This window comes from Gracilinanus agilis, chromosome 6 (assembly GCF_016433145.1).
Source record: "Gracilinanus agilis isolate LMUSP501 chromosome 6, AgileGrace, whole genome shotgun sequence".
Lineage (NCBI taxonomy): Eukaryota > Metazoa > Chordata > Mammalia > Didelphimorphia > Didelphidae > Gracilinanus > Gracilinanus agilis.
Window position 1 is genome coordinate 54307523 of NC_058135.1, and position 20434 is coordinate 54327956.

Consider the following 20434-nt stretch of genomic DNA (forward strand, 5'->3'; position numbering starts at 1 on the left):
GCCTCTTCTAATTCCTTCAATTTCTTTTTCTTGTCTTGCAGCTATAGTTAGTATTTCTAGAAAAATGATGAATAATAGTGGACATTCTTGCTTCATCTCTGATCTATTCCCATTACAGACAATGCTTCCTCTTGGCTTCAGATACTGCTTAGCATTTTAAGGAAGGTTCCATTTATTCCTATTCTTTCTCATGTTTTTAATAAGAGCGAGTGTCATCAAAATGAGTGTCATCAAAGCTTTTTCTGCATCTATCAAGATAATCATAAGATTTTTGTTTCTTTTGTTATTGATATGGCTAATTATGCTGATAGTTCTCCCAATATTGAATCAGCCCTGCATTTCTTGTTTAAATCCTACCTGGCCATGTTGTATGACCATTGTGATATATTGTTGTAATCTCCTTGCTAACATTTCATTTAAAATTTTTGCTATTCATTAAGGAAATTGTTCTATTGTTTTCTTTCTCTGTTTTTCCTCTTCCTGGTTTGTTATCATTATTATATTTGTGTCATAAAAAGAAGTTAGTAGGATTCCTTCTTTACCTATCATCCAAAATAGTTCATATTTTTTAAAATTAATTAGACATTGGAATTCATCTTTTAATATTTGGCCTGATTCACTTGTGTATTCATTTGGTCCTTAGGATTATTTTCTTAGAGGGCTCAGTGAATCCTTGTTACATTTTTTTTTTCTGAGAGAGGGTTATTTAAAGATTCTCTTTCTTCTGCTGTTAATTTCTGTGCTTTAAATTTTGGCAAATACTCATCCATTTAGTTTATTGTCAAATTTATTATTATATATCATAATATATATGTTATTATATAACTAGACAAAATGGCTCCTAATAATTGTTTTAATTTTTATCTTCATTGGTGGTACATTTTCATCTTTCTTTTAGTTATACTAACCAATAGTTTATCTTTTTAACATTTTTCATAAATTCACCTAGTTTTATTCATTAGTTCAGTATGGATTTTTAGTTTCATTTTTGCTTATCTCTTTTGATTTTTATAATTTCCATTTTGGTGTTTAATTGAGGATTTTAAATTTGTTTTTTTTTCCCCTAGATTTTTTTATTGCATGCTTAATTCATTGACTTATTCTTTCTTTTATTTATATGTGTATTTAGAGATATAAATATTCCCCTAAGTACTGCTTTGGCTGTACCTCACAAATTTTAGTATGTTGTCTCCTTGTTGTCATTCTCTTTAATTAAATAATTTTTTGTCTCTGTGATTTATTCTTTCCCTTATTCTTTTGGATTATATTATTTTATTTCCAATTACTTTTTAATGTATGTTTCCATGGCCTTTAATTTAATATAAGTATTAATGCATTATGGTCTGAAAGGGATGTATTTAATTTTTCTGTATTTGATTGTGAGATTTTTATGCCTTAATACATAGCATGATCAGTTTTTGTGTAGGTGCCATGTACAGCTAATAAAAAGGTATACTCTTTTCTATTCTTATTCAGTTTTTCCAGAGTTCTTATCATATCTAACCTTTCTAAGATTCTATTCATCTCCTTAATTTATTATTTATTTTAGAGTTGATTTATCTAGTTCTAAGAGGGGAAAATAGAAACCCCCATTTATATAGGGATTTTTTTTCCCTTTAAGAATTTAGATGCATTTTGGTACATACATATTTAGTATTAATGTTATATTATTGAATATAGTACCTTTTAGCAAAATGTAGTTTCCCTGATTATTTCTCTTAATTAAGACTATTTTTCCCTTTGCTTTGTCTAAGATCATGATTGCACAAAAGTCTGTTTTGCTTCTGACCATTGTCTCTCTCTTAATTTTCCCTTCTTTTTTTCCTGAACTTCTTTTGTCCTCTCTCACTCCTACTTCTCTGTTGGATAAGATAAATGACTACATCCAACCAACTGTGTATTTTGTTCCCTTTTTTAACTAATTCCTATAACAGTGAAATTCAAGAGTTGCCTATCATCCACGACCCATTTTCCCCTCCACTATAAAAATTGCTCCCTGCATGTCTCATCTTTGTAAGACAATTTAACCCATCCTTCTGTTCCTTTCCCCTTTCTTCTAGTGCATCCTACTTTCTTACTTATCCACTTTTTCATTAGATCATCCTATCACAGTCCATTTATACCTATGTCCTCTGTCTATGTATATTCCTCACTACCCTAATAATGATAAAGTTCTTAGGCAATGCATTTATCATCTTCCATATGAATGTAAAAAGTTTAAATATTAATTTCCTTATGATTTCTCTTTCATGTTTACTTTTTTGTGCTTGAGTCTTTTGTTTAAATGTCAAGTTTTCTATTCAGCTCTGGTCTTTTCAAACACTTGGAAGTTCTTTATTTCATTAAATATTAATGTTTTTCCTCTGAAGTATTATACTCAGTTTTTCTGGGTGGGTTAATCCTGATTGTAATCCTAGCTCCTTTGTCTTCCAGAATATTATATTGGAAAAGGGGAAGCTGCTAAAATTTTTGTTATTCCGACTAGGGCTTCATGATATTTAAAATGTTTCTGATTGCTTATAATATTTTCTCCTTCACTTGGGACTCAGGAATTTGGCTGTCATATTCCTATGAGTTTTCATTAGGGGATCTCTTTCAGGAGGTGATCAGTAGATTCTTTCCATTTCTATTTTGCCCTCTAGTTCTGGAATATCAGGAAAGTTTTCTTGATAATTCTAGGCTCCATGCCTTTCAAGTAATCCAGGAATTCTTAAATTATCATTATTTGATCTGTTACCCAGGTCAGTTGTTTTTTTTCAATGAGATCATTCACCTTTTCTTCTTTTTTTTATTCTTATGACTTTATTTTACTGTTTTTTGATATCATGGAGTCATTAGATTTCACTTGCCAAATTCTAAACAGAATTGTTTTCTTCTGTGAGATTGTATGCTTCTTTTTCCATTTGGCCCACAATGTTTTTTAAGATGTTATTTTCTTTAACATTTTTGTAACTCTTTAAAAAGCTATTGGTTCTCTTTTCATATTTTCTTTTGTCACTCTCAATTCTCTCTGTAATTTTTCTTCTCGCTTTCTTATTTTATTTTTAAAATACATTTTTTATTTCTTCTAGGAATTCTCATTGGGCTTGTATTCAATGTATATTTTCCTTTGAGATTGGTTGGCCTCATTTTTTTTTTCAGAGTTTGTGTCTTGATCTTCCCTGGCACTATAGTAGCTTTTTATGATCAGATTTTGTTGTTTGCTCATTTTTCCTATTCTTGACTCTTATCTTTATGTTAAAACTGGGCTCTCGGGGCAGCTGGGTAGCTCAGTGGATTGAGAGCCAGGCCTAGAGACAGGAGGTCCTAGGTTCAAATCCGGCCTTGGACACTTCCCAGCTGTGTGACCCTGGGCAAGTCACTTGACCCCCATTGCCTACCCTCACCAATCTTCCACCTATGAGTCAATACACAGAAGTTAAGGGTTTAAAATAAAAAAAAAAAACTGGGCTCTCATCTTAAAGTGGAAGGAGAGTATGTCTCAAACATCAGGTTTTTTTTGTTTACAAAGCTAGTACTGGGAGGTTATAAGTTTTGGTGATTCCAGGATGGTGTATTGTGAGGGGAAGTCTGGTCACTGTTTCTGTGGTCTGCACTCTGGTTTTTACCCAGAAAGGGCCCTTGCTCCCCTTTAGCCATAAAGTCTTCATTTTGGTCCTAGAACTTTGCCCAGATTTTCTGCTCTTTTGTGTCCAGAAGTCTTTTCTCTAGACCTGAGACCAGGGCCCCTGCTTTCCATAGCAGGAAATGTTAGTGTTCATTTTTGCCCTGGAATTATGACCTGAAATTGCATATGGGCAGTGCAATAGAATCAAACCTCCAGTGCCAGCTGAGGGTCTTCTATAACCTTTCTCTGGCCATTTATTCACGCCTCTAATTTTCTCTGGCCTGAGAGCTCCTGCTGCTCCTACTGTTGCAGCTGCCTCCAAGTCGTGTTGCTGAAGTGGGAGCTGTCTCTCAGTGTCTTGGGCCTCTCCTGATAACCTCCTAAGTTGTCCTAGGCCAAAAAAAGTATCACTCTGATCTTTTGTTGATCCTGCCATTTACGATATGATTTGAGGCATTATTTTTAAGTTGTTAGGAAGGGAATATTGGGAGGATTCAGCTGGATTGCTGCCTTGACTCTGCTATCTTGACTCCACTCACCACCAAGAGTAAATGCTGTGGAAAAGTTCATTAAATGAAACCTCTACCAATATGTACCTTAAAAAAAAATCCCTTAAAGAAGAAAACCAAATTGACAGTATCAAAGATGAAAAGGGAGACCTCACCTCTAATGAAGGGGAAATTAAGGCAATCATTAAAAACTATTTTGCCCAATTATATGGCAATAAATATAACAATTTAGGAGATATGGATGAATATGTACAAAAATATAAATTGCCTAGATTAACAGCAGAAGAAATAGAATACCTAAATAATCCCATATCAGAAAAAGAAATTGAACAAGCCATCAAAGAACTCCCTAAGAAAAAATCGCCAGGGCCTGATGGATTCACAAGTGAATTCTATCAGACATTCAAAGAGCAACTAATCCCAATACTATACAAATTATTTGATATGATGAGCAAAGAACGAGTCCTACCAAATTCCTTTTATGACACAAATATGGTACTGATTCCAAAGCCAGGGAGATAAAAAACAGAGAAAGACAGGCCTAGAGACAGGAGGTCCTAGGTTCAAACCCGGCCTCAGCCACTTCCCAGCTGTGTGACCCTGGGCAAGTCACTTGACCCCCATTGCCCACCCTTACCAATCTTCCACCTATGAGACAATACACCGAAGTACAAGGGTTTAAAAAAAAAAACAGAGAAAGAAAACTAGACCAATCTCCCTAATGAACATAGATGCAAAAATCTTCAATAGAATACTAGCAAAGAGACTCCAGCAAGTAATTAAGAAGATCATCCACCATGATCAGGTGGGATTTATACCAGGAATGCAGGATGGTTCAACATTAGGAAAACCATCCACATAATTGACCATATCAACAGTCTAACAAACAAAAATCACATGATTATCTCAATAGATGCTGAAAAAGCCTTTGACAAAATACAGCATCCATTCCTATTGAAAACATTGAAAAGTATAGGAATAGAAGGACCCTTCCTAAAAATAAAAAACAGTATATACCTAAAACCATCAACAAACATCATATGCAATGGGGATAAATTAGAAGCCTTCCCAATAAGATCAGGAGTGAAACAAGGATGCCCATTATCTCCTCTATTATTCAACATAGTACTAGAAACAATAGCAGTAGCAATTAGAGAAGAAAAAGAAATTGAAGGTATCAAAGTGGGCAAGGAGGAGACTAAGCTATCACTCTTTGCAGATGATATGATGGTCTACTTAAAAAATCCTAGAGAATCAACTAAGAAGCTTGTAGAAATAATCAACAACTTTAGCAAAGTTGCAGGATACAAAATAAATGCACATAAATCATCAGCATTTCTATACATTTCCAACACATTAGAGCAGCAAGAGGTGGAAAGAGAAACACCATTTAAAATCACCCTAGACAATATAAAATACTTGGGAATCTATCTATCAAAACAAACCCAGCAATTATACGAAAACAACTACAAAACACTTTCCAAACAAATAAAATTGGATCTCAACAATTGGAAAGCCATTGATTGCTCATGGGTAGGACGAGCTAACATAATAAAAATGAACATCCTACCCAAATTAATTTATCTATTTAGCACCATACCTATCAAACTACCAAAAAACTTCTTTACTGAATTAGAAAAAACCATAACAAATTTCATTTGGAATAACAAAAATCAAGAATATCAAGGGAAATAATGAAAAAAAAATGTGAAGAAAGGGGACCTAGCAGTACCAGATATTAAACTATACTATAAAGCAGCAGTCATCAAAACAATATGGTACTGGCTAAGAGACAGAGAGGAGGATCAGTGGAATAGACTTGGGGTTAATGACATCAGCAAGACAGTGTATGATAAACCCAAAGAGCCCAACTTTTGGGACATGAATCCACTATTTGACAAAAACTGCTGGGTAATTTGGAAAACAATATGGGAGAGATTAGGTTTAGATCAACATCTCACACCCTACACCAAGATAAATTCAGAATGGGTGAATGACTTGAATATAAAGAGGGAAACTATAAATAAGTTAAGTGAACACAGAATAGTATACTTGTCAGATCTCTGGTAAGGAAAGATTTTAAAACCAAGCAAGAGTTAGAGAAAATTACAAAATGTAAATTAAATGGTTTTGACTTTATTAAACTAAAAAGCTTTTGTACAAACAAAAACAATGTAGTCAAAATCAGAAGGGAAACAACAAATTGGGAAAAAAATCTTTATAACAAAAAACTCTAACAGGGGTCTAATTACTCAAATATACAAGGAGTTAAATCAATTGTATTAAAAATCAAGCCATTCCCCAATTGATAAATGGGCAAGAGACATGAATAGGCAATTTTCAGGTAAAGAAATCAAAAGTATCAATAAGCACATGAGAAAGTGTTCTAAATCTCTAATAATTAGAGAAATGCAAATCAAAACAACTCTGAGATATCACCTCACACCTAGCAGATTGGCTAAAATGAAAGAAGGGGAGAGTAATGAATGCTGGAGGGGATGTGGCAAAATTGGGACATTAATGCGTTGCTGGTGGAGTTGTGAACTGATCCAACCATTTTGGCTGGCAATTTGGAACTATGCTCAAACGGCTATAAAAGAATGCCTGCCCTTTGACCCAGCCATACCATTGTTGGGTTTGTACCCCAAAGAGATCATAGATAAACAGACTTGTACGAAAATATTTATAGCTGCGCTTTTTGTGGTGGCAAAGAACTGGAAAGGAGGGTATGTCCTTCAATTGGGGAATGGCTGAACAAACTGTGGTATATGCGGGTGATGGAATACTATTGTGCTCAAAGGAATAATAAACTGGAGGAGTTCCAGGCGAACTGGAGAGACCTCCAGGAACTGATGCAGAGCGAAAGGAGCAGAGCCAGAAGAACATTGTACACAGAGACTGATATAATGTGGTAAAATCGAATGTAATGGGCTTCTGTACCAGCAGCAATACAATGACCCAGGACAATTCTGAGGGATTTATGGTAAAGATGCTACCCACATTCAGAGGAAGAACTGCAGGAGAGGAAACATATAAGAAAAACAACTGCTTGAACACATGGGTTGGGATGGACATGATTGAGGATGTAGACTGGAAACTATCACACCAATGCAACTAACAATAATTTGGAAATAGGTTTTGATCAATGACACATGATAAAACTAGTGGAAATGTGAGTTGGCCATGGGTGGGGGGCTGCGGAGGGTAAAGGGGAAAGTAGGAGCATGAATCATGTAACCATGTTAAAAACGAATATTAATAAATGTTTAAAAAATCCCTTAATTATTTTTTCTATTTCTACTTCTATTTCATTCAGAAAATTAACTTTAAAAATATATGAATTTTAAAATTCCTTTTCACATGCATATGGAGTTTGTATTTCCATTTTTAACATATTTTTTAGGGATATTATTTTAACCCTCTAAAAATAGGATTTATCTCAGCATATCAGGTATCATAAGATTACAGATTTAGATTTGGAAGGGAACTTTGAGACCATTTTGTTCATTTCCCCTCCACACTTGTAGATGAAGAAATAGGACCCTTAGAATGAATAATAGTAGGAATTACCCTAAATTTATTATGTTGAATAATACATATTGTATAATAATGCAATACAATACAATATATTATACTAATTATATATAAAATATAATAATAATAGGAAATAAATGACACTGAGTGTTATTCCTTTTTCCCTAAGGTTCACATCTGGAAGAAGCCCTGTGGAATTCTTGCTCATTTACCTCTGATAGCCTCCTGGTACCAGAAGATTCAGGAAGTTCCTGGAGTAACAAAAGCTGCAGCCAAATGCAGGCTACATTTTCTTCAGTTATCAGACCTCCCAGCCACTTTGGATAAGCAGTCACCAATTTTGAGTGAGAATCCTGAAATGGAAGAGAAAACATGTGTGCAGTTTATTGGAGGACCAAGACCAACTATTTCCAAACTAATGGTAACTAAATGGTTATGCTAAGGTTATATTTGAAAATATCTACATTCTCTCTTTTGGCATTTCCCCTCCTCCCCACCAATCTTTTGTTGGCATCACTCTTATTATCAGTTACAATTTTTATCTCAGTCACTTTTTACTATTTTTAAATTCTTTTTTTTTTTTTTAATTAAAAAAATGTTTTTAAACCCTTAACTTCTGTGTATTGGCTCCTAGGTGGAAGAGTGGTAAGGGTGGGCAATGGGGGTCAAGTGACTTGCCCAGGGTCACACAGCTGGGAAGTGTCTGAGGCCAGATTTGAACCCAGGACTTCCTGTCTCTAGCCCTGACTCTCAATCCACTGAGCTACCCAGCTGCCTCCTACTCTTTTTAAATTCTGGTCTTTTGAATTTCATTGAATTGGTTGTATTCCTTAAACTTGGAAAAGTATTTTATCTTCAACCTCCTTTATTTCTCCCTGTCTTTCCCTACCCTCTCTTCCTTCCTTTTTTTAATATTCCTTTCATTCCTTTCTTCCCTTGTCTACTATTCTGAATATTTAACTTGAAAATGCTCTAACTAGTCAATTTAGTCAGCTGTATTGTTTTCATCTGAAAAATTTCCTGTTGCAAGGCTTTTTATTTTTTGTTGTTTCTCATATGTTTCACATAGCACAGTGCTTGGCACCTACTAACCATTTAATAAATATTTGTTGATTGAATAATAATTAGCAATCATTTCAAAACCCAGTAATAGGCTGTGAATGAACTCAATTAGCTTTCAAGATTTCTGCTAGGTTTTAAAAAAATTTTCAGTTGTGTCTGAAATTTTTAAAGTATTATTTCAATAAATTGTTTCTAGTGCCTATACTGTATTGAAAATGTTCACATAACTTCATTTATTATTTCATAGGCTTATAGATTTAAAAATGGAAGGGGACCTTAAAGGCCATCTAATTCAACTCCCCTCATTTTTCAGATGAGGAAATGGAGATCCATTCAGGTAGTAAGTAACAAAGCTTAAGAGTTAAGAGTTGACCCCAGGTCCTTAAATGCAACTCTCAAAATCTTTCCACTTAGTATATAGCTTGAATTCACTTTACCTATTATGGAGAATAAAGATTTCACAAATTTGTTTTTCATTTTTGTTACCTTTGCATAGAGTACAAAAAAAAATTTATTTCTCTGTTGGCCTGAAGATTAGTTGAGTATTTATTTGAATTGTGGATGTTCTCTGAAGCAATTTATTACCATCAGTATCTCAGATAAAACACAAAGCTACAGGATGATCCAGGAAGGATTGCATCTCCCTAGATGGGTTGGGAGAGGGCTGATGCCCCCTAGAAATTGATGGCATCACCATGCCCTTGCAGCTAAGCCTTTTATGCTCCATTCAGCTTGTTCATTAATAAAAACCATGTTTAGTGATTAGAAAATCAATTTTGGAAAGCACTGGGAAAGGAATGTCTTTGGTTTGATTTACTTTCATATTGTTCCATTGATTAGAGAATATCCTAGAATGCAACTGTTGCCTTTTTTAATATGAAGCCTAGTCTCCTGGGAGATTTTAAAATAGTTTATTCTCAGGAATGTTGTTTGGTTAGTGTTAAATAGTCATCTTCAAATCTCTGCACAATAAAGTTTATGTTCATCTTTGGCTGTTAATTGCTAAATGAGATCTTTTTTATTTAGGTGATTCATTATGAGGCAGGACTAGTAGAAAGTTGTATAATGTTGCCCTTGTTTTGCTGTGCTTGCTAGTTGCATACAAGAGCAGTGTTATGAACCAAAAAAGAAGTTTGTTTTTTCTATGCATAAAATTATTTTAAAATGGAGAAAAGGCAATAGATGAGAATAAAATTCAGCAGTAGTAAGTGAATTATACAATATCTAAAATAGGATTCAAATTAAGTCAAAATGTGAAAAGAACTCTCCACTTCCTCCTTTAAATGATGGCTGTTTTTATAATAATATAGAGACAAGGTTACTGAGCCAGAATTCCTGAGACTTGTGTTCTAGGTCCAAGCCTACTCCCTTTATCAGACTATAAATTCTTATAAGCAGTAAACTTTTATCATTGTAGGTCATCATTTTGACTATAATTTTGTTTTAGTGTAGTCCTCAATTTTATTTTAATACATGCTCCCATATGAAAATAATCTTGCCCCACAGCTACTTTGTTACATATTATTAAATTATTTTTCATTCTAAAATATTTTAGTTTAAGTTTAAATGTCAGATCAATATTAGAATTTAGATTTTAAAAGCTGTAATGTGTTGTATTATGTATATCTATTACCTCTTATAGTCATATAAATTTGTACCTGCCATTGATATGGAAAGGTGAATTCTGGCCTCTTTGCCTATGGCTCCTTTTGGTTCTACTTTTAGTTTCCTAGTGTTTTCACATCCATTGATTACTTAGAGTCTTTCATTATAACATTGGACCTGACCTTCCATACTTTAAATCTGTCTCTCTACTAGATGCCAACAAAATGTGCCCCATCTTGACCTCCTATTCATTCAGGATACCACATTCAATTTGTTTAAGTGACTTAATGTTTGTCTTAAAGTTTGCATGAAATCAAACCTCCAAGCTAATTCACTCTAAAGTGTAAATGGTTGGTAATATTTACCTTTCCATGGGGCATTTACATTTTAGTTAGGGGATTCTTATATGCTTTAATAAGCCTTCAACCAAAATAGTATATGGCTTATAGTTAAATTGGGGTCAAGCTAGTAAGGAGATACTTTCAGGGCAAGAATTTTCTCTAGAACATTTCTCCTTCCTACAATTTTGTATTACCAATGTGCAAAGCCTAGATAGATGTGCAGGGACAATTTTGATAGATTTTCTTCAATAAGTTTTAATAATTTCTTCAATAAGTCTTCAAGGCAACAATAAGTTGTCTTAGTTTCATCCTACTAGTGAACAGGTTTTTAGATTCCTGCCATCATTGCATTTTCAGGAAATGTGTACTTTTTTTTTAATATTAGTCTAAGCAAAACATGACTAAGAAAGTAGATGTTGTAGGAAAAAAAATATGCCATGCTCTCATAAACCAACTAACAAACGATCTTTTGATTATCTATTATCTTGGACTCTTTGTACTCCTTTTTATTAATATAGCTAATACTGAGTAGAATAAATATGCTATGGCCCTCAGTTCAAATCGAGCCTCAGATACTTCATAGTTATGTGACCCTGGACAAGACACTTAACCCCCACTGCCTATCCTCTAATGCTCTTTTGCCTTGTAATCAATACACAGTATTGTCTGTATTGATAATAAGATGATAAGAGTTATTAAGAACTAAGAGTTAAAAAAAATATGGGGGCAGCTGGGTGGTTCAGTGAATTGAGAGCCAGAGGTGGGAGGTCCTGGGTTCAAATCTGGCCTCATACCCTTCCTAGCTGTGTGACCCTGGGCAAGTCCCTTAACTCCCATTGCCTGGTTCTTACCTCTCTTTTGCCTTAAAACCAATACACAGTATTGAATCTAGGATGGAAGGTAAAGGTTTTTTAAAAAAAAAAGAATATATGGAATATACAATATTTTGGCATGTTGATGTAAAAAGGACATCTTTCATTTTTAGAAAAAAGGCATTGAGGCAAAGTTTTCTCCCCATCCCTGCCCCAACTGGACCCTTGATTGGAGCAATCTGCCAGCAGCAGTATGTCCAGAAGAGGGTAAGTATATTCCTTTCTTTTATTTAATTTTTTAAAACATATATGTAGGTGTACTTTAATATTTCTAAGCCCAATAATACTATTGAACTTCTCTTGTAGAAATGTAATATTTAATTCTCTGAAACAGTTGCCTTCTTCCATTTATTTCAAAACTTTTGGTGTCTTTGTATTAGTGAAGAGAAGTACTTGTTGGGAGTATTTGGTAGATCTACCCCATTCTTAATGCCTTAGTCCTTTTCTTTTATAATAACATAATCAAAAATCTAGAGCTAAATGTTCATCTTAGAGGTCATCTAGTTCAATTCTTTGGTTTTATAGATGAAGACCTTTGTCCCCACAAATTTCTGAACTATTTTCAATATTCTTATTCATAGCAATGAAAGATTAAAATTCACTTTTAAAAAATTCAAATGACATCTATCTTTTTCATTGTTTTTTAGATTTATTAAATTTGAGGCACAAAAATAACTATTCTGAGAGATGATTTCAAATATTGCTCCTTTTAATCATTTCAAATAAGTTTAGGTTATTTCCAACAGAAATCCTGCTATCGATGGTTTTAAAATAGAATGCCATGTTAGGTTCACTGTTATTTCAGATACTAACTCCGCCAATGGTCATTGACAGAAACATTCTTGAACCTTTAAGTTGATAGACTTTGAGACAGATGAACAATATGATGTTTCTCACTAAGATTTAGGAAATCTTAAGTGATGAAAGTTAGAATTAGAGTGTTTACACTTGGGTGTAAAAAAGCGATTTTTGAAAATATGGCTATTTGGGATATATTCAGCATATGTGACTAATTAATATTATCTCAACATTGATCCAGCAATGTTTTCTATCCAAGAAACATTGAGAAGTCACTCTAAATTAACGTGATACCCTGGGGTTGATCTGCATTGTCCTAGCTAGTATCTGTCTTATCTAGCTACCTTCTCCCCACTGCTCCTTCCCTCTCTCCCTCCTCTAAAACCCTCCCTCCTCTAACACCAACTGCCCTGATATTAAACTAGACTTTCTAATACCATCTTGGTGCAGTACACAATTGGTTAACATCTGCCTGGCATCCAAAACACCATCTTTTAGGTATGTTAAAAGCAATCTGTTAAGGAGATTATTTTTTTAAATTTGAAAGCTACATTATTTCCCTTATATAATTGTGATCTGTTAAAGTTTGTTAAGTTTCTTGCTTGTGCCATCATGATTTTTATAACTGTTTTGGAATTGAATTATTTTGCTTAACCTATAAATAGTGTCATTACTACATTCTGCCATTTTAAACTACTAACTTGGTCCCAAACCAGATTCATACTGTAGAAAAAATGAGCCCAAATTTATAGGAAGTAAACCTGATTGAGAAGAAGACTTATTAAGCACATATCTCTGCCCTAGTACCTGATTCATTTTCTTGTTGATGTCTTTTTTTCCTTGAAATAAATTATCTTAAAGATATATTGCTATATTGCATTATCTAGTCACCTTTATACAAATTGGTTTCTTTCTGAGAGAACAAGAAGAAAAATTTCCATCAGGAATCTGACACTGAAAGAACAGGTTCCATTCAACTTGTAGTCATTCAGTACACATTTATTAAGTCTTTACTGTGTGCTAGATACTGTGCTAAGATTTGGGGATATGAAAGGAGATAAAGGATAGTTTCTGCTCTTGAACTCACAATCTAAAAAGGGAAATAGCAAATTATACAAACTATCTATATACAGCATAAATCAGAATTAATTAACAAAGGAAAGGCACTAGAATTCAGAGGGTTTGGAAAGGGCTTCCTGTAAAAGATGTGATTTTAGCTGAGACTTAAGGAAGCTAAGGAAGTAGCTGCTCTTGTGTTCCCTTTGCTGTCAGAATCTCATCTTAGGTACTGTTTGTTCCTTTGATGTCCCATCAAATTTTGTAGCCATCTGGAGAGGGAATCGTGTGAATTATTCCTCCAGGGTGATAGGAATGTAGGAGAACTTAAGAATTGAAGATAGAGAGGAAATGAACTTTAATCTCTTCTCTTAATAGATGATCTTTATTTAGAAGGAATGATACTCATTAAGAAACTATAGAGGAGGCAGCTGGGTGGCTCAGTGGATTGAGAGCCAGGCCTAGAGGCAGGAGGTCCTAGGTTTAAATTTGGCCTCAGATACTTCCTAGCTGTGTGACCGTGAGCAAGTCACTTAATCCTCATTGCCTAGCCCTTACCACTCTTCTACCTTGGAACCAATACACAGCATTGACTCCAAGATGGAAAGTAAGGGTTTATTAAAAAATAAAAATAATAAAAAAAGAATCTATAGAGTGATAAGACGAAATATTTTCATTGCTTGTGAGATCTTTCTATTCCTTCCTCCTGGGTTCCTTGTACGCCTTCTCCCAAGGATAGAGAAAACTGGGAAGTGGCCATTGAAGCAATCTTCATATATCTCTGCATATATTCAAGGGAGGATCTCTAGAGGCTTGGGAGGAATGATCCATCTTAATTGGGGGTCTGGGAACTTGGATTTTTAATATTCTGTTAATTGTACAGAATTTAATATTCTGGTAATTATACAATAATTGTTTTCCTTTATAAAGGCTTTATGTTTTATTTTATACTTAAAAAAAAACATTATTCTGGGAAAGCAGTGCAAAGGCTTGAACAGACTGCCAAAGGGATCCATGACAAAAAAAAGGCTAAAAAACTCTGATGTGGATCTGAAATATGATTCTGAGAGAGCATTTACATAAAAGATCCTGATTTTTCCTTCTTTATTCTGGATTCTTGGAGGAAAGATATGGAAAACCTCCGAATGTGGCGGGGCTCTAAGGGCCCACAAATGAATTATAACCTAAGAAGACTTTCATAAATCAGAGAAAGATGGCAAGAAAACTTGACCATCAATTAAATTCTTCACTATTCTTTAATTTAAAAAATGATCATCTCAAAGATGGATTAAAGTTGAGGCTATATGTAGGGACTTCATGCTAACAATACTCCTTCCCTTGACCTATAGTGACTAAAAATAAGGGGGCAGGAAGGAACCTATGTAAATTTCTTAAGTTGAAAATAACAAATCAAGCATATCTTATTCTCATTTCAGTTGTTATGGGACATTAGGGGTCATAATAAAACAAAGAGATTCATTGAGTATATAAAAAAGTAATTTCTAATGTTAAAGATGTTTTTCTGTCATGGATTTAATTCTTTTGTTGTTGGTTAATTTTATACTGGAGACTGCATTTGTAAAAAAACTGAATTATGCCTTTGGATCTACAAAAAAAATTTTTTAAATGTTTGTTTTTAAAGTGTTTGCAATACAATTCTGAGTAATCTGGATTTCAGAGCCTTATTATTCTGTAAATAAAAGTACCATCATTCTTATTAACATTCATATGAACTGAGAAGAGAAACAAAATTTTCCAATGGCCATAACTTACTTTGGTGCCAAAATTTTAACTTGATTGTTTTAATTATTAATTTTAGTCTCTATCCACTTAAAAAAAACAAATATTGAGCATTATTGACTATGTAGTAGCTCTTTTATCTACCAGTGTCCATACAAAATGTTTTCATATTTTTAGAGGATCCATTTGTTTTTATAAATATATGTATATATTATTTTTAAAAAGATAGAATGACAACAGAAACAGTCTTATGTTTTCAGTTTTTGAGTACTCTTTTCTTCATCTTCTATAGCTTTTCTAAGTCTAGAGTAATGGAAGGCTGCTGAACTAATAGGATTGCGTTGGGAAACTATTTAGGAAGTAATATTTGATGATTGAACTATGAAGATTTACTTAGCATTCAGGGTGCTATGCCAAAGAAAAACCATCTGTGTTAGTTACATTGAGAACTTACCTAAAAGAATTTGCCCATAAAGTTGTTTGTTTTTTTTTAAATATATTGTTTTCAGTGTTTCATCTTACCCTGAAGTGCACCCAAAATCTGGAGAAATGAGTACATTCTGACTTGATGTATACTAACCTTTATTCTATTGAATTGCGAAATGCAGGCACAAACTCTGCCTTTCCAATTATGTTTTAATAGAAATTCTTGACTATTTTTTCCTCCCAGTCACTCACTAAGTCATGTTGGGTTAGTGTTCTCGTATATGGGCAAATAAACAAGGTTTAAATTTTAGACCCTAGTGATGATTAAAGAAAAAATTCTTTTATCTCAAAAGCTGTAAAAATACAAAATTGGTCTTAGAATTACATTATAACAACAAGCTGAATATCAGGATAAAATCCATTCCAGATTTTGGCTTACAATCTTTTTGAGGTGTGTGTAGGCGAGTGGTATATCAGATATTAGATTCTGTATTCCTCCCTGCTTGTTGTATCTACAGCATTTTATACTTTAGCCCAAATATCGTAAAAATGATCTATAATCCGATGTAGATATTGGAACTCATCCATGTCTGCCTGTCTTATGTGACCCTTGTCATTTTTTCTTCTTCATTTCTTTTAAACGGGGTCCCTATAGTATACTGGAAGCCTTCCTCTTTTTCTCCTGATGTCCCAAGGCAAATTTTTTAGGCAATTTTTAAAATTATGATGGAAAACTGTCAAGTATCTAGATAATTCAAATAGAATACCGATTCTGGTTTCTATTATGTAAATATTTCAGCTAAACTGATCACCTTCTCCCTGAATTATTGTGATAATTTTTCACATAACCTGGCTCCACTCCTGTCCCACCCACCTTCTGACAGTGGAGATTCCTCTATTCTGATGGCTTCTTCCTTTTCAGAATCTCCCCTTAATGGAAGTACTCCTGCCAGCTCTGTTTTCATCTAACCTGGTCCTCCTGATTTTCCAGACAGTTTTCTACCTTGCCTATGTAATGGTGAATTTGGGAAGGTTTTTGGTTAAAGGGGATTTGGGAAGGGAGGTTGTCAGGGACTTGCTAGGTAAATAATATGAGTTGCAGGTAAGACGGAATAGTGAGATTCAGGATATAATATGAGGCTGAAGTCAGGGAGTATAACACTGAAGGTAACAAAGATCTTCAGGGAGAGGAGGAATTAATCTAAACAGGCAAAGAGCAGCAGGGCTTATAGACTAGGACTTAGACTAAAGACAAACTGAGGGAAATAGACTGAATTGAAATTAACTACAGGCTTTAGTTAATTTCACAGGAAGGGACTTGTTTTGAAGTTACACCTTCCTTCAAGATGGATACCCGGCTTCCGTTCAAGCCCAGAGTATGTTGGTTCTATTCCTCTTCTTCACTTACTTACTAATTAACTGACAAAGTAACTAACAGATCTGTTGAAACACAAAAGGGATTTATTGTCTTCTCAGGTTAAATTGTCAGGAAAAGTGGATTAAGGAAGCCCTAACAGTTGTTTAAAGAAACCTCAGGTGGGGAAGGGAGGCAGAGATAGGGTTTGAGCAAGGTCCTGCCTTAACTCAGCTCTCAAGGTGATCTTGAAATCAAAAAGGGAATATGATGATAACTACCTAACCTCTCTAGATAAAGTACTGCCAAAGTATAGCTAAACCCTCACATATTTGAAACTACTCTCTGATTCACTCTCCTTATTCACTCCTCACAGACATTAGATAAGGGAAGGAAGGTAGGGAATGAGGTAGGGTATGGAGATTCAAAGGGTTTATCTAAATTAACAAATCTCTAATAAATACTCTAAAGCTAGGCTAAATTTTCAATCTTCAGATAGGAGAAGAAGCAGCTCAGCTGGCCCTGGCTCTCTCTCCACAAGGTCCCAGGTCCAACTGCAACTTTCTTCCAAGATTCTAAACTCCTAACTGATTTCAGAACTCAGCCAAAGCCTGTAAAAACTGCTAAGACCCCCTTTCTCTGTACTACACCTAGCTCTTCTCTATATGTTATCTTCACTTAAGAATGTAAACTACATTAGGGCAGGACTGTCTCTCTTTTTTGTTTGTAATTGTATTCTCAGTGCTTAATCCCATTATCTTTCTGCCTATCCATCAACCTTTCTACAGCCTACAACCTTCAATTTTTAAATATTTGTTTTCTTTCATTTATGTTTTAGAATAAAAGTTGAAGGATTATTGCTTTTTTTAAGGAATTTTGACACATACTACGAGGAAAGCCTATGAAGAAGCCCAAGAATTTAAATTATGAGATTGTCACCTCAGAACTTCTCCACATTTTAAAACATGGTACTTTCAGAAAGAACAGAGAGAAAGAAACAAAGGGGGAGAGAGAAAGAGACAGAGAGATCAAGGGGTTTTCTATCATTTAAAGAGATTCCTCACCTTCTAACAGAAATGTTTTCAAGCCTCTGATTTATACTTTGCTATGAAATAAATTAAATATGATTGGCCCCAAATTCCATAGACTGGTAGCTTTTTTCTCTTCCATCATGAATTAAATGCTATTAAAGTCAAAAGTAATGGAAACATTATCCATATTGCTTTAGAGCATGGAGCTAAAAATTGCTTCAACTGGTATCTAGAAATTGGCAAAGGAGGTATCTATGTTGCTATCTATTAATAACACATAAGTAAAAAAGAGATGAGGTACTCTCCAGTTCGCTTGAATAGTATCATTTAGGTTGAATGCCAAAATTCTGGTGCCATATAGAATATAGAGCAAATTATCTACTAAATTGCTTCTCTTGGCCCCCTCCCACCAAAATATATTCAAGGGAAAAAAGAAAAGCCAAAATCTCTTTAAAAATGTGGAGCTATAGCTAAAGTATGAGCATAAGAATCCAAGCCAGCAGCAAGATGAGTTAAGAGTTCATCCAGCAAGAGACAAACTTCTGCCCTGCTGAATGGTCTCATAAACGATGGCCTCATTATTGTGATTCACTTTTTTATCATAACTTTGAATGACCATACATAATTGGTTATAATTTTTATGGTAGTTTTATTTTCTTATATTTAAAGTGCTTCTGTAAAAGGGTGGGAGGAGGGGCTGGGGAAGAAATAAGCACTTAAATAGCAGCTATTATGTACCAGGTATTATGTTAAGCACCTTACAAATATCTTATTTGTTCTTCACAACAACCCTGGAGAAAAGCTATGAGGTAAGTGCTATTATTTACCCTCTTTTACAGTTAAGGAAACTGAGGCAAATAGAGCATCTATCTCTTTATAAGGAACAATGAAAAGTTTGTATTTGGCATAAGAAAACGTGAAAGTGGTTTTACACACTTGCAATTTCCATTTAGATTTATCAATTTCCAGAAAAGTAATCATTATACTCTTCTTTTTTTACCTCTCAGGAAAAAACAAACAATAAAAGAAATGAAACCTGTTTCAGTTGCTTAAGGTGATTTGGAGCCTATTTGTGATTCTTTGGAGTCACTATTATGACTCTGGATCTAAAAATAACAAGGACTCTCCCTTGGCAGCATTGTAAGACCAACTTCCTTAGTCCATAAAGGTGGCTTCAAAACATTCAGTGTTCATATTGCCAGAAATAGTTGTAAAAATGGTCCTTTTGAAGACTGAAAAGCTCATGGTATTAATAGTGGGCCCAGGTGGCAGGAATGCTGAAAAGGATGAACGAGGATTTGAGTGAGTAATGAAATACTGCTTTGAAATAACCAGAATCAACCCAAGAGTTTTTAATCCCTTTTCAATAACAGCTGGAATGTGTCTTGGGTGGCACCATTTTCATTCAGCCTGACCTCTCTGGTGAGTGGCCCTGGGATGCCTCTTGAGCTCTGGCCCCTTGCCAGCACTTGTCATTCTGCACTTAGCTTCTCTTGAGGAGACTTTCCTTAAGAATTTATTTTGGTAAAAAATTGTTTTTCCATGTAATTGGGAGAAAATAAAATAATATTTTTAAAAAAGATAAACTGAGGAAAAATAATTTCTTTTAGTGGGACAATTTTCCCCCCTTTTCTAAGGCATTCTAGTCTATGTAGACAATAGAGATACTCTCGAACACAATTACTTTTGTTATTATGAGTCAGATTTATACTTAGTTTAGAAATGCTTTATAGTTAATTCATTGTGACTTTAAATTTTTGGGGAATCTCATTATAAATAAATCATAATTTTTTGTTAGTTCTCCCATAAAAATAATTAGAAACAAAGAATTATTCTTAAGGCAAGACATTAAAACAAACTATTCATTCAAACTTAAGTATGTAGTTCCTTCATCAAACATTATTTTCCATAGAAAGCAAAAAAAGCAAACATCTCCCATTATTTAGAAATTGGTAAATAATTGGGCGAGGAGCCCGTAAACATCATTTTTCCTTGTAATGAATGCTAAACTGACTTATAACTCCACCCTTGCCATCTACAAAATGATAATGATTATATAAGGAAGCTCTTGAGCTTAAAGCCACTGGAAACTTCCTTTTTTTTTTTTTTTTTTTTTTTTTTTTTTTTTTTTTAAGAAAAGGATTGAGATGTTGTTGAACTTGAAAGAACTGTTTTTTTAAATACATAAATTTAAAATGTTTACAACTAAACATAGGGAGTGAAAAACTAATGACCCAGGTATTGCATTGCCACTAATGGAATGATACTCATTAGTTTTCATCTCTGTTTTTTTTTTAACATTTATTAATAATCATTTTTAACATGGTTACATGTTTCATGCTCCTATTTTCCCCTTCACCCCCCGCACTCCCCCCACCCATGGCCGACGCACTTTTCCACTGGTTTTGTCATGTGTCCTTGATCAAGACCAATTTCCCAATTGTTGGTGGTTGCATTGGTGTGGTAGTTTCGAGTCCACACCCTCAATCATGTCCGCCC

At 34.2% G+C, this 20434-nt stretch overlaps 1 protein-coding gene across 1 annotated transcript in view; it reads left to right on the top strand.

The window, feature by feature from the left end:
- The window catches only part of GSTCD (glutathione S-transferase C-terminal domain containing), a 225811-nt gene that overhangs the window by 21897 nt on the left and 183480 nt on the right, over positions 1–20434 (top strand). Inside the window, exons 3-4 of the mRNA XM_044681635.1 lie at positions 7820–8071; positions 11644–11737. Of these exons, the coding sequence (XP_044537570.1) occupies positions 7820–8071; positions 11644–11737 (346 nt within the window). The remainder of the gene's footprint in view (positions 1–7819; positions 8072–11643; positions 11738–20434) is intronic.